Below are 16,195 nucleotides of genomic sequence, written 5' to 3' on the forward strand. Positions count from 1 at the left end.
AAGTGAGATATTTCTACTGCTAAAAAAAAAAAATTTCGAAGTCAAAGAGCTCTGCTTAATTGATGTAAAAATATAAGAGCTTAAAAATTAAGTATTTTTAAAATAAAAACTTAACAAATTGACTTTCAGTGTCATGTGAATTGGAAAATATTCAATATTAAGGTAATATTTGATATTGTTTAGTTTAAGTATGTTCTAATAAATGTAGACATCTTTAAAATCATCCATCTTAACTATAATACCTTTACTGTACCTAGGTTTAATGAAAGTCAAATAAGATCCTGTTATATCTGTTGCAGATTTGTCAAAAAAAAAATAACATTAATGTGCTGTGGTAAAATTTTAAGTAAATTAAATGCAAATGAGATGAGAGCTTTGGGTAAATATTTAAAATATATTTTTAAAATGTATGCTTAAAATAATCTCTAAATGTTTGATATCTTTAAATTCTAGAGTTGTGCTAAATTAAGTTAAATGACAAGATTTTATTAAATATCTATGCCATTTTCAGATAAAATAAGATTGAAACATGAATTACTTAACATTTAACTTCCTCTTACAGTGAAACTAAAGGTGTTTAGAAATATTAATAAATGGTTGGTGTCACACAGAAATAGTCTCTATTAGTAAGGGAATGATCTCAGTATCCTAGGAAAGTAATATAAATGCGTAAAGGAAGATGTAAGAATGGAATAATACTTTGTTAATGAAAAATAGTGACTTTCTCCTGAAGCTGGTTACCTCTGAATGGAAGACAAAATAAGGGACACACTAATATAAGTATAGAAAGCTGTGGAAGGCTTGTGGAAAAGGAACCCTGAGGAAAGTTTTGTACGTGGTCAGAATTGGCTAAGTTTAGAATCAAATTGGGCAACGTAAATGAATCTTAGAAGTTAGCTGGAACAAGATTAGATTTGGTTTTCTCTCTGTTAAGAGGAAAAAATTTTCTTAAAATATTAATCCACCTTCAGTAACAGATTGTAAAACTTCTTATACCACTTAGCTGATCTGTTCTGCCTTTACATTTGACATATTTTCTTGTTAATGAATTAGTACTACATTACAGTGATCTATATGTTTATCTGATCAAGTGTTCTGAAATCTTTCAAAAAGCTCCCCAAATATAAAATTCTAATTAATTAAATAAAAATTAATTTAATTAATTAAAATTCTTTTAATCTCCAGTTAAGTTTGGGATGCTACAGAAGGCCCCTGAAACATCCCAAAGAGAGATTTTTAACTATAAAGTTTCATTTGGCATTTTAAATAACATGGAATTGTCAAATGAATCATAAAACTTCTAAGGTTATATTGAATGAGAAATATTATTAATATAGGTATTGTAGAAATTATATGGACTCCCTAAAATTCTGGTTTATCTGAAATGTTACCAGTGATAATTATGGGTATAGTGAACAGGTTTCTTTATTGATTATAGTGTAACGGTGTTTAACCATGCTTTTAAATCTTTTGTCATTTATAGACAGTTAATTGTTTTCTTCTGATGGTTTTGCAAAATGCTTTCTCTTCAAGGAGATTTACTGATTTCTAATAAATTTCAAACTACAGCACTGAACTAAACTGGGTAAGACATTTTAAAGTTCTAATGAAAACTCTCATTAAAAGAATTAGTTACATGGGACTGATTAACCAGCTGAATATGGTTATAATTTTTGATATTGTTTGAAATACTACTGCCTTTTAACCTGTTTCCCAGACATAAAGAATCTCTTCTCCTTAAGCTAGTTATGGTTCACAGCAATTTGATAAATTATAACTATGTATACAGATTTGGAACAGTTATCTTTTCTCTCTATCTGATCCCTCAAAAGACTAAAAATACTTAGGTCCCCAGTGGCTCTATCAGACAAATTACGGAGATCATCTCCTAAGAGATATAGGAGTATAAAGGTATTTTAAGGATTTTAAAGAGAAAAGAATTTACCTAAATCTGTAAGGCAAAAATCCATGAAAAGCCTTGACGTGGCTTTCTTGGCCTTAGAAAACCTTATTAACATTCTACCCTGAGACTCCGTATTAAAACTTCCAACACAGTCAATTTAAAAAGCCTATATGATCAAATAATCAGATTTAATTTGTAAAGAAATTAATCTTGATTTGGCTATATTTGAGAAAACTGAGGGTAACTTTAGAGAGAAAAAAATTATATTTTAGTGGATATTAAATTCTAGTTTTGTTAATTGAGGTCCATATTTACTAAGACACTTCCCAGATCATTCCTTGCTGTTATGTCACACTGCTGTACAGTTTAATTGAATTATGAAAAGAATACTCTAGGTTTGATTCTGAAGCTCAGTAATCTATCCTTGGGTAAAATTCCAATGCCCCATGACCTGCAGCCAGGGGATTATACATACTGCAACAGGCATGACTTAAAGAACTGTCTCCAACCTGAATGGAAAGACCCTTTTTCAGATACTCTTAACTAGACCATACACACCAAAGCTGAAGGAAACGGAGTCTCGGATTCATTTCCTATCTGAAACAGCCCCTGCAGTGCACTGGCCTATAGAGTGCTGCTCACCTTAAAACAATGCCCAAATGGAGAAAAAGCTTCCATACCAGGATGAGAAGAAGACGACATCTGAGCTAGACTGCTGACCCAAGACACCGGACCAGGACTGTATACCAATTACTTTGATAATTTCTCCAACCTTTGATTATGAACTACTCCAATTGTTAAGTTTATGATAAATTACCTATGTCTAGTACTTCTGTGTTACCTTGGTGGGTTTCCCTACTCCAAGGCTCTTACTAGATAGCCCTCAGAAACGTTATTCTAAAAAGAATTTATAGTTCTGTTTAGGCCACTGTTGATCTTACAAGGTGGGAGATTTCAACAGGCCAATTAATACCTGCTCTGACCCTGACCATAAATATGAACTTTCTCATAGGATCAAACTCAGAAACACAAGCAAAATTTTAACCCAAAAATACAACTTCTCGACTATTAAATTCTTACTCGTGACTTTATTAACGTTACTAGCTGTATTACTTATATCCTGTCTATTTTATAAAATTGTTGTCTGTTACATTTCCCAATGTGTAACTAGGCCCACAAGATGGATGATGGCTAAACATCTTGAAGAAACAGATAAAATTTATAACCCTGAATAAAATAAATATAATAGTGTGATTCTAGGTATGGGAATGAGCAAAGATGGGTAAACACTTCCTGGATCATAATAGAGTAGTAAGACAGATGATCCAGAGAACTTTTAGCATCAACAGGGCCTGATAAAAAAAACTAACACCTTGAATGGCAACTCAGAAGATTCTTCACCTGAACTAGGAATGAGCCATCCTAGCACCGTGGGACAAAATTGGTCATGAAATGTCTCTCAAAATATTGGTCGAATTTAGGACCAAGGGGGAACACTGTGAATGAAAATACTACAATGTGCATGAAAATACTGCAACCATGTCAGTAAATAAAGAATGCTGAATCCAAATCATCAGCGGCTGCTGCCAACCCCCAGTGAGTTCATGCCTACAGCCCGGCCTCTCAGCCACTCACAGTGATGCCCTCTGAGCAGACTCAGTGCAAGAAAGGACAGGATACTGGCCCTAGATAGCCAGGTGCTTGCCAAAGGAATGAATTCAATGACCCAAATGTTTGCTTCCCACCATACATAGAAAACCACTAAATACTTGAACTTGAGATATCTGGTTTTCTTTAGATAACAAGCAATATTTTATTGTTCCAATTACCTGATCTTTGTTGTAAAGATTCTATTTATCCTAGCTCCTCCACTACCTCTTGGGAGCAGTCCCTCAGAGTGATCTGAGAGGCTGTCATCCTGGCTCGAGTCCTCCAGCCAAATAAATCAAAGCCCTTAACATTTAGGCTGAACGTTTATTTCAATGACGTTCCAGAATAGACACAACTCATCAATTCTGTAATGGAACACACTGAATCAGGAACCAAAAGCGTGTTTTAGTCCAGAAAATCTCCAGGTTCCTATTTCTTCCTGTCATTATACAATCCCTCCAGAACTCATTACTTTGCTGTCTGCTCCTCTGGCAACCAAACTCAGAGAAGAGACAACTCAGCAGAGCGCCCTGCTGGGGAGAACACCCCGCAGAAGCACTGCAGGCTGCCTTCCCTCCCGCACGCTCTGCTGACCCTTGGTGTCCCCCGTGGAGACCAGGCCAACACAGCTCTTCCCAACAGCTGCAAAGTCGCACACGTTAAATAAATCATTTTATTTTATATGATATTTTACGTATATACCCATCTCTGAAAACAGCTTTGCCAGAAGCCCAAATCTTCAACATTAATCTGCAAAGGCAAATCAGGTCCCCAAGGGAAAACAAGTCTTAAGACGACGCTAAGGCCTCCAAAGTCCTCTCCACGACCATGAACCAAACTGCCTGCAGGTCTGCAGCTGCAGGAGGCTACATGTCTGCTTTTAAAGCAACCCCTTTCTGCCCTCGGGTGCTACAATGCCCTTTTATGCCCTCCCATCACAGGGCAAGAGCAGCCGCTGCAGAACCTTGCAGGGCAGCACTGACAGGACTGGACAAAGGGGATCAGAGCTAAACAAAGCATTCTGATGACACGAGCTTGTCACTGTGTCTCTTTACAGATGTAGATATATAGAGAGAGAAGTGGGGTGATATTGCTCAAAGTCACACAGCTAATAAGTGGCAAAGTATATAACTCTGCTCCTCCCTCCTGTGTGACGCCCAACTGGGACAACCACAGGGTTCTCTCGTGGCTGCCTGAACAGTCTTTTCCTATCACTCATGACACACAATAGTGTCTGAACTTAGCCTGCATTTGCAGCATCTTTTCCCTCCAGTTTCTCAGGAACAAGGCTGTTCGGGCCTGTATGAATTCCGGCTTCCTGAAATCTCCGTGCTCAGACTGGTCTTGCCTGTGCATCCGGCCCGCTGCTCAGAGGCTCTTCCTCCCCTGCAGGAGGACGTTTCTAATCTTCACAGGGACACAACCTCAGGGGAGCTCTCCTCTCGCCCTCAGCATGGCAGGTGTCCCAGGCCTCATCCCGAGCAGCCCCGTTAGGACGGTGTCTGCCCAGCTCTGCTAGTCAGATCAGCAGCCTCAATGCCAGGGATTATACCCAGGTCACACTGCAAACCTACTGCCCGCCTCACAGCCCCCAGCCAGCAGGTCACCTGGAAGTCACAGCAAGTGCCCCACCCAATCCAGAAGTCTCTTCTTTTGCCAGCACCACTGATGAATGGTTTCCAACCTTCGGACAGTTTCGCACAAAACAGCACCTTCTACTGTGAAACGGGTGGTTTTTCTTCTGCGCCTCATCCTTACTGGAAACGTAAAAGGAAACCAAAAGGCCTTTTCTCAACCCTTTTCTGATGAAACCCTCCCACCCACAATACTCATATGCTCAAGAGCTTTGGATCCACATGATTTTCGTTCTCTTAGGCTAAGTGGCTCAAAAAACTAAGGGATTCTTTCTCCTTTGAGGGTATTAGCACTCAGTTTCTCGGCTTTAATCTGTTTTTGTCTCTCTCTTCAGTGACCCTAGCAGTTGCCACCTCTTACTCCCTTCAGCAGCCTCCCTCCCAACTTCAAGTCTAGGAAATCAGCTGTGATGAGGGGCATGGGGGCAGTCACAGAAGATGCAACTAAGGCACAGAGAGGCTACATAATTTGCCCAAGAAATCACCTTGAACCACCAACAGAGTGTGTCACGTCCCTCTGTTTAACTCTAATGCTAAGCAAGTTAACTTTTTGTAGATTATGTTTATAAACAGATGAGGTATGAAAATACATACAAGGACACACATCAACTCTAAGATATTCATTAACTCCACTATTTTGTTTCTATTTATTTTATTTCTATTAAAAAATTAAGAACCCCTGCAGTCAATATAGCAAAATGTTACTGGGTTTTAAATCCAGAATATACAGGGGTTGTGTCATTACTCATTCTTGTATGTATTTTCACAAGACAAAATGATTTGAAAGTCTCTCTCCCCGCCCCCTACTCACTACTGGCTCTCACCAGAGCTCCCAGACCACACATCTAACAGCCTTTCACTTTACCCACAGCTGAACTCATCAGTTTTCCCCCAGAACTCCCTCTGCTGCTTTCCCTCCTCAGAACACAGCAGGACCATTATTTAACTCATTAATCCACCCAGAAACCTGGGCCTTACTCCATCCTACCTTCACAGACAGCATTGATCCTTTCCTCTTTACCATCTAAACATGCCTTCAATCTGTTCGCTTTTACCCACTGACCGTCCCACCGCTCAAGTGGAAGCCAACAACACTGCCCACCTGGACTCATGAGTCTCCCAGGTGGCCCCACAGCCACTCTCCCCTACTTGAGACAAATGTGATTGTGTCTCTCCCACGCTTTTGGACTCATTTCAGACCCACTGTTCTTAGAAGAAACTTCAATTTCTTCACCTGGTGAAGGTCCTTGCCATGAAACTGTCAGCTCAGTAAGGGCAGGACACACCCTCGTCCCTCGGCTCCACCATCTGGCAGAGCATCAGCTTGGGAGGATTGAGTTCTTAGCAAACTACTTCACTTATCCATACAAATCCATGGTAGATTAGAAAGATTTTAGATGTTAAGCTCGACTATTAATTTGGGGATTTTGCACTGGCAACCTGCAAGTATATATTCCAATTATTGTGTCTTCTTAAAACCATACCCAGATTAAAGGAGTATTTGTGGAATGTCTTCAGAGTAAAAGGGACTGTACTTTTACAGATTTTATGTTTTAAAATATGAACAACCCGGACAGGGTCAAAAATAGAACCGCCTCACAAGTGACAGAAGACAGGTGAGACGCATATAGCAACAGGTCACAAAGATGGTAAGAGCAAAATTGTTTCTCCAACCCCCAAAACATTCCTCCAAGAACTGAAAACTCAGAAATTTGAAAGTAAAATACTATCATATAAAGAAAGAAAATAAATAATCCTCTTCATCAGGGTTTCTAGATCTGACTGCAGAGTTATTAGCAGGCCATACTGAATCCTAGCACAGAAAAATCAGATGGACTAGTGGTGAGTAAGTTCCAGGAAAATGGCAGTAACTCCTCCACTTGAAAGAGGACACACACTCACTTGTTCAAGGTGATTGTAAACCACATTCTGCAGAAATTCAGAAGATTCAGGCACCGCTTCTAGATGGTGATGACACGGAAGGACGGCTTGGATGCATGCTTCTAACTGAGTCACCGGCATTCTTACACTGCAGGGGGAAATGGAGGCCCTCAGCCAAGAGCACAGTTGTTCCTGTCATGTATCCCAGGCCGTGCCTCGGGGACTCAGTGTACTGTAGCAGTCCGGCCCCAGGTGAGGACCCGCAGCGTGGCCCAAGCAAGCAGGAGGGGCACTGTGCTTGAGAAATCCCATCCCCCATGGGGGCAAGAGGGGCTGGTGGGGTTGTGTGAACCTATAAATGCTCATAGAAATACACCTGCATACATTGAAGTGATAAAATTAAAAGTAGCAGGCTATTTAACAAAATTTCAATTGTCAGTGTTAATTTTACCATTCCATTCCGCTTGTCCCCTGCACTCTGAGACAGGCTTAGGCTCTCTCACACATGCAGCTCTGATGCAATGGTTGTGAAGTTATTTTACTTTGCTGCAAGTGTCTTCGCTCCCAGTGTCACTGTGATTGTCGTCTCTTAACACAGTCAGATATCTTCCTGGATCTCTCCCTGAGTTCCTTGCTCCTGCTTCTCAGATCCTGAGATAAAGAACAGGTGAAGGCACATGACTGGAAAAGTCAATGTGGACTTGACCAAAGTCCTCAGTGACCCCCTAGGTGAGTGCTGCCCACCCCTTACCTTCGATTCTCAAGGTTCTGCCCAGGGTGACATCCAGCCAGGAGAGAGTCCTGGGCCCTATTAAAAGCTGTGTGGCTTGGGTGCAGGGAAAGCTGCAGGAGCTGGTTCTGTAGCCGGTCCCATCCACACCTCTGCTCCTCTCTCTCCCGAGGCAGCGCTGCCAAGCCCCCAGGCTCCCTGAGCTTCTGTCTTTCTCTTCTACTCTATTTCAAGCCCTTTTCCTCTTCCTTTACTCCCTGATTATCCCTAGCTGGAGTGATTTTTCTATCATAGAATCTGAAAAAATTTCCTGCAGCTGAAAAAGAGGTGCCAGAGGTCAACGCGCATATGGTGGTTCCTGAATAGAGCCCCTGGTTAGGGGGACCCTCACCAACACTCACGGGGCATCAGGCATGTTGCAGGGTCGACCACCACCAACAAGAGTTTGCTGTGACACCAAGGCACGCACAGCATCCCTGCTCACTAAATTGTAGTTGTAGTCCTTTATTAAGAAGCAAAAATAAAAAAATTGCTCATGTTTCTTACTAAAATTATTTATGAGGGAGAAAAAGAAATTGTAATAGAAAGAACAAATTTCACTCCATGTTAGATGTGTTCATTTGGCTTTAATCATGTACCTTGTTTTCTAGGCTCAGACTTGCCATCTCTGCACCTTTTGTAAAAGAAAGTTGCCTTTAGCCTGAAATATCCAGGAGGGCCTATTCTCCGGGCTCTGATCTTTAAGGATATTTGCTCTTCTACACTTATGTATAGATGGCAAGTTGTAAAATAGTGAATAACCTTTCTTTTTTTTTGGAGGTTTTACAGGGGCACCATAATTTGACCCACATGGACAGCTGCAGGAACAAAGGATTTCAAGGACAAACAATTCATACAGCAAGAAGTTTGCAACAACCAGCCACATCCCCGCCGCTTTTTAGTATAAAAGGAGACTGAATTCTGCCCTGGGGAAGAGAGTTCTACTGGATAACAATATGCCATTTTCTGGGTCTGCCAGCTTTACAAATAAAGTCTCTTTTCCTTACTCCAACATCTCACCTCCCGATTAATCGGCCTGTCATGCAGCAAGCAGAACGAGTTTGGACTTGGTAACAAATTGACTGCCTTAGAGGTAGTATGTCTCCAGTGTTTCCTCATTTCCAGTATTTCACCACCTATCAATTTTATATGCTTTTTAACAACATGAACAAAAAACCTATTACAAGGAATTGATTCCACAGAAATAAAATTATTTCTACTCCTTCAAAACTTTTTTCTTTTCTATTTTATTTTGTTTTGCTTATTGAAAAGAAAATAAATTCAAATCTTTTTATTTCACGTATTTTTATAACTAGATATTGTAAATACTACAAAGATATTTAAATTGCAATAAAAATTGTTCATATATTAGTATAAAGATATATACACAATCAATGCAGATTAGGAAAGGAGTAGATATTTACTAAAAATCCACTGCACATCCAGTCTTTTACAAGCATATCCTGGAATATAAGCTCTATTATCCAGGGTCCCCCACCCCCAATCTCACTGCGGAGTCCCTTAGTAATCAACTACCAAGGCACCAGCATAGAACCATGAGATCACTATTTTAGGTATAAATGAGAGTATTAGCTCATTCAATTCTAAAACAGAAACCTTAAAATAAATACTGAACTTACTTACAGATAAACAAATTTGGACACAAAAAAGTACAGTTTCTCCCCAAATTCACAAAGATAATAACTGGTAAAGGCAAGATTTGAACTCATCTGCCTTGAATATAAAGCTAAGTTGGAAATCCCCTTCAACTGTGGAGGACCAGCAGCACAGCCTGTCACCCTATCTTTGTTCAGATCTGGCTTTAGACAGCCTGAGACAGCACCCCTTCCTATGGAACTCGAGGGCAAACAATAACAATAAGGATTTTATATTCAGTAGTTTCTTAGGTCTCAATTATATAAAGTGTCAGCAGGTCAGCAGAAAACTCTGGGAAATATGAGTGGGTCCAGAGCTTTTTGCTGATAAGAAACTCAATCTATCAGGACAGAGTGACCTTCCCATGAGAGGCCTCATGGACATAAACTAAAGGCAACTGAGCAATGAAAACTAGCAAGAACATGGAACTCAAGCAAGAAGGATCCCTACCATCCCCTGCCCAGTTGCCTCTTCACCTTTGTGGACAAGACGGCAGAAGGTCCATGTTCTTGTCCAAGTTACAACATCATGGATTCTCACCCATATAATATTACGACTCTATGCTGTCTTAAGTCCTTTCCAACTAAAATATGATGACACCAATATCTCAGCGGAATGTCTATGTCTCCACTTTCTCTCTTCTATTAGGAGACTATATCTATGGCCACAAAGCCGAAATTCAATTAAAAACACCATGCACGAAGCCTGGTGAAAGTCTGTGTAAGAGACATTGTTCTCAAGCTCAGTGAGTGAAAACTCAGAAAAAGTGGTCCTTATCCCTCTGCAAGTGGAAGGTAGCCTGATTGTGTGTGTGTATGTGTGCACACGTGTGTGTGTAAATCAAATACAATGTATTGTGGGATGTGCACAGATTTTTTTTATGTTACTATCATTTCATGAGGATGAGCCAACCTTTAAAGTAATTTGAATCTACTATTCTGAGAGAGTCTCAGGATCTTTTGGTGGAGGATGGGAAAGGGGAAAGGAAAGGAGGAAAGAAGTAAATGAAGCAAAGCTGTAAGTATACTGCTAGGGAAAGGCAAGACATTAATTTTGTTCCTACTTGCATCACACACAAATTAGGGACTGTCTTTCCCACATGTCTTGTCAAGCACTGAGTTGCAGAAGAACAGGTGACAGCCCATTTCTCACTGAGCTTGTGACTGTACGTGGCATCTTATAGACACTAATTATTTAACCTGATCAAACAATCTGGCAGCAGGCTGTAATTCTCCTATTTTGAGAGATAAGAAAACAGGAAGTGAAATAGGGTATATAGCTTGACAAAAGTCAGAGGACAAGTAAACTAAAGAAGATGAATTCAAACTCAGATCTGAATGCAGAGTCTGATCTTCCCACTCCGAGGGCTGGAAATTCCTTAACACACAGGGTCCCCAGCTCCTCTGCTTTGTTCCTGGCACCAAGCATTTCCCATGGCGATATTCTCCAGTTCTCAGACACAGCGCTCTGTGCAGCCAATAACCTCCATTCGACCTTGATCATCTACCTGTCACGCCCACCAGGCTTCACCAGGCAAGAAAGCTGGCTTTCAACTGCATACAAAGCCACCCCTGTTTTATCCTGGACTCTTCAGCGGCTTTTCCAGCGTAAACGCAGCCATGAAAGTGCTCACAGTTTGTACATGAGCCACACTACCTCTCTCCATCTCTGTCCCCACCTATACTACTTTGCTATGACCATTTTGAGAATCTTGGAAACAAATTTTTAAAAACAGAAAAGAAAGGATTCTGTAACAAGTACTTAATACTTACAATTTTAAATGAGAAGTTACAAAGTGAGTATTTACAAACCGAATCTGCCTTCCTAGGTGTCAGTTTTAACAGTTAAAATATACAATAGCAAAAAATTCTGACTTAAATAATTAACAAAAACATCAACAATAATCTGGAATAAACTCAAAAACAATGCCCATGTTGTACATGGAGGAAGTACAGGACTGTACTGTGGGGTAAAGTAAAAGGTGTGAAAGTAGAGACATCAACATTTTGTATGCAGGAAAGCAGTTTTGTAAAAATGTACGTTCTCCTAAAGATAATTCAAAAGTACTAAAAAATCCCACGACAGCACTTCTTTTTTTTTTTAACTTGAAAAATTATATTAGAATTCTTCAGGAATAATAAAGTCATAATACTAACCAAGAAAATTTGGGATCGAAAAGAGAATCAAAAATCGCACTGTCAGATATTAAATAAATGTTTACAATATGTAAGATATAGTGCTAGTGTAAGAAAGTAAGATTGATAAAAATAAACCATGAGCTCAAAAAGAGACTCTAGTGTACATAAGTATTCTTTACAGGTGGGATTTCAAGTTAAAAAGCAAAGTAGGAATTCAATAATTGTCTTGGGACAATCAGAGAATCCCCTGGAAAAAACAAATTCTATTCCAGTCATAATGACCGCAAGAAAAATTACAGAATGTGATGTGAATATTAGAAAGTACTAATAACAGCGAATATAATTCTTTGCTCATATTAATTCAACTTCTCTTCACTATAACAAGTACCATCATCATCTCCATCTTAGAGATTAAAAAAACCTACAGAAGAAATTTATACCATTATAAGAAAGTATTTCTAAGAATAATATCAGGAATAAAACCCAAAAAGAAGACATTTACAATCTTAAGATTATTTTGGGCCACAACAAAAATGAACCTACTGAACAAAATGAAAGGCAAAATATGACAAGGAAAAGCTCTCTGATACATGTTGATGAAGACAAGGGGTTAATGTTCATAATATACATAGAGCTGTCACAAAGCAACAAGAAGCTGCCTCACTTAAATGTGTGCAAAGGACAAAAGAGATCATTCACTTTTTAAAAGTCAGATGGCTAATGAGTGAAAAATGCTCAATACCTCACTGGTCATCAAGTGCAAATTAAAACAATGAAAAAGTACTTTTGCTCATCATATTGGCACATATTTTTAAAAGATATTCTAGCTAGTGTCCATCTTTGAGAGAACAAACTGTGAGCGATCTTTTGGAGGATGACATGTCAATGGATATGTAAACTCTGAAAAACGTGTGTACACACAGGCTGAACTCCACATTTTGGAATCGTTTCATTTAGAAAAATTCAGTTCAAAAAGATGTACTTATCAGAGCATTTACACAGCACTGTTTACAATGGTGAGAAGAAAAGCTGAAGTGAAATCATATCCAGCGATAGAGAATTGGTTACATAAGTTATTCTACATCTTTTCATGCCCCACAGGAGAAGGAATTTCTAGATTCACTTGAAAGGAGCCTGTGATTTATGTAGTTGTCACATCCAAGGACTAAATTTCCAGAAAACTTAACGAAAATAATACTCATACAAGATCACAGGAATGTTTGTATAAGAAGTATGCCAGTCAAACACCCTTTCTGACAGTGGAAAATGGAGAAAACTTAAGTGTCCACCATCAAGACAATGATGCGGTAAATCACGGTGAGCTGTGGGCACTAAAGTTCCGGTGTTTCGGCGTGGTCCAAGGCCTTGTCCACAGTACGCTCCCACGAAAGGTGTCCTTACACAAGAGACCAAACCTGCATATCAGGAAAACCCTCTACTCTATCTGAAAGGACCGGGTGAGTCTGGAGAGAGAGGACGTCTGTGATATATACCTGAGTGAATAAACCGAGCTGCAGAAAACATATAGTATGGCCTTATTTTTCAATAAAGCATATATACACACACATAGACATAGACTTCTCATATACGTGTATGTATGTGTTTATTTATATGACACAGGCATAAAGGTCATGAAATATATACTCCACATTGTCAGCAGTTTTTACTCTCAGGAAAAAAGGGGAAGGAAGTAGGGGACTTTCGGTACCACAACAGATCTCTTTTCAGAATTTCAGTTAAGTATACTTGGAATTTAAAAGTTTATTTAAGTCCAAAGTAAAATGGACGAGGACTCCACAAGACAGAATGCTATACTAGTCATTAAAAATCATGCCAGGGGAGATAGAATATTGTAGAAAAATGTGTAATAAGCCGAATGGAAAATGGAGGTCTCCACACAGTATACAGGCACACATTGCTCGCTGGTTTTTATGACAGAGGTAATACACACTGATGAAAAGAACAGAAAATAGATGTTAATGTGTTAATTATTATCTCTGAGTACTGGCACCAGGATAGATCCATTTGACCCTTTTTTCATACATTTATATTAAATACACACTATTTTTCATCTGAAAAATGCATTTTTAGATGTCTAGTACCACACATTGGAAAATTACACGAGTACTTACAGAAACAAATAACTAGGAGACACCGCAGCAGCGTCACAAAGTGTAGAAAGGGCGATCCTGAATAACACCGCGCAGTTACATAAGGACCCACAAAGTGAGAGCACCTGCTGTAACAGGGCGCGGCCCCCTTCCATTTGTCAGATGTGTCTTCAGGGCTGAGGCAGTTCTGAGCACGGCCAGTGTCAGTGCTGGTGTCTGGATGGATGCCACTGGAGGTGAGGGCACCTGCAAGCCGAGAGGAAGAACAGAAATCATCCTCTGCTTTTTCTGTCTTGTTTCTTTGTTACTTTTAAAGAGAGGCGGAAATAAGATAAACTGGATCTTTCCTACTGAAATTTCAGTAATGAAACCATTTTTAAAGTGATCACAACTTATATTCTGCCTATGACTGTCTTTTCAACAAAGCATCATATTTATAAAATGTTAATTAACTCAGTTAATTAACTCCCTGTTGAAACATTCTAGTAAAGAGCATGAACTGCAGTATGTAAAAGAACCACACCTGCAGTGACTAGCTCAGCTGTCTTGACGGCAGTGCAGTCAGCCCCCACCATCCCGTGGCCCTGAGCTCCTGATGCTGGTAAGAGAGCGCGCTGCTGCCTCAGATGGAAAGAAAAGGTGAAAGCATTTTCTGAAATCTACAGCACTGACAAAACATAACTGATAAATCCCAGGCTCCTTTGAGGCTGTCATTTTCCGTTTCTGGCCAACACCCGTCAATGAGCAGAACCACCCCATTCCCGAGTCATGGGACTCACGTGGGCAGAAGTTTTGGAGAAATTTCCAGGTATAGAATGTAAACCAACTATACATAAAACTCTGAAAAAGAAAAGATGCAATAATCTGATTTTGGAAGACACTAAAATATTCTCCTAAGCCTTAGTACTTGGAAAGGCTGGGCTTCTACTAAGCCACTTATTTATTTCACAGCCAATGAGCATCTCCCACAAACCCTGTTTCCCTGTGTCTGCTGGGAGCTTCAGGCACATTGATGTTGTCTATCTTATAAGTCACAAGGCAGAGGCGTGTGTCTCACGCTGGCAACTCTCACACAGGCTCAACTCCTAGCCTCACTGTATGAACTTGGCCCCATTTTCTCACCTGTTTATTTGGTACCTGTTCTTCTGTAAGCTGCCTGAAATGCTTATTGAAACAAGTCAGAAGAATGAGTGGGTAGAGAAATGGACAGATGGACAGGTGAGAGATGGGCAGAAAAACAGAGAGTCTCCAAGAGAAGGGGAGCAATCAAAATTACCTATGCAAAACCCTCTTCTAGTCAGGGAAGGAAACCACCACGGAGAAGTGTGAAGAGGCAGGTTGCTTAGGACTGTTTCCTGGATTCCATGAAAAGTCACACCAAGAGATGAGAGGGTAGAACTATAAATAATAAAAGAAAAAATCATGCATGTTTGAAAAATATATCTACATTATGTACTTTCTAAAGAATAGAGTCAAATTAGCAAGGCCCAATAACACAATCCTTGGGTATATACAGAAGTGAGAATCCCATCTCCAATCTGCAAGGCATCCCTTTGGAGCACTGAGAGTCTACACGGTGCAGTCATAAAGCCATCACCGCAAAAGCAATGCTATCCTGCACTTACGAGGAAAGAGCAGCTGTGCTCGGTCTGCCTACACGTGTCTTTTACACCCCTCAGCACCTCTACGGGGGAGGGACGCCTAGCGAGCCCCATCTCTGCAGGACAGAAAACAAGTCCAAGAGAGGCTAAGCCGACCTACCAATTCTCCATCTCACAGGACTTGTCACTCCAGACCAGGACTCGAACTCGGACCCACGTTTGTAACCACAGTACTACCGTATTTTATGTGCTTTTTGTGTGTATAATACATTTGTTTCTGGCATGAAAGGGTATTTAATAAATGATCGGTTGTCTTGTCTATCTCATTAGTTCACAATCTTTATATTTTTGAATTGTACTCTTCCCCTGGAGAAAGGAACGGAAAGAGCGGGGGTCAGAATGAGGTGGGGCTCCATTCTTTATCTGTTGCCTCATCTCATCCAAGTCCCCAAACAGGGAGAAAGAGCAAATGTTCTCTTCATCATTTAAAGAGAGGGCTCCAGTGACGGTGACTTACTCAACCCCAAAACCAAGTCTGGGGGAAGGGCACATGCAGCAACGAGAGCAGTATCACCTGTAGGAAGGCAAAAAGAGCTCAGGGGATGGCTCAATGGGTCAGCCTGATTTCATTTCAATCGATAATACAATAGCACACTCTAAAAAAACTAGAATGCAATGGATTTCCTCTTTCTTGACATCTAGCAAGTTTCCACATCTCACATGTAACATTATCACGAACTAGTGAAAGGAAGAGTCCACAGACAAGGAAAATCAATGCCACAGGCAGGCTGAAACACAGGCTGGAGGAAAGGAAGGGAAAGGGCATAGTAAAGAAGAGGGGAAATTCTGGGA

At 40.1% G+C, this 16,195-nt stretch overlaps 1 protein-coding gene across 1 annotated transcript in view; it reads right to left on the reverse strand.

Moving 5' to 3' along the window:
• LOC140693566 (uncharacterized) overlaps nucleotides 1-16,195 on the reverse strand; it is a 115,325-nt gene that overhangs the window by 70,956 nt on the left and 28,174 nt on the right. The window contains exon 4 of the mRNA XM_072957354.1: nucleotides 13,868-13,988. Within this exon, the coding sequence (XP_072813455.1) occupies nucleotides 13,868-13,988 (121 nt within the window). The remainder of the gene's footprint in view (nucleotides 1-13,867; nucleotides 13,989-16,195) is intronic.

The sequence above is a fragment of the Vicugna pacos genome, unplaced genomic scaffold (assembly GCF_048564905.1).
Source record: "Vicugna pacos unplaced genomic scaffold, VicPac4 scaffold_19, whole genome shotgun sequence".
Taxonomy (NCBI): domain Eukaryota; kingdom Metazoa; phylum Chordata; class Mammalia; order Artiodactyla; family Camelidae; genus Vicugna; species Vicugna pacos.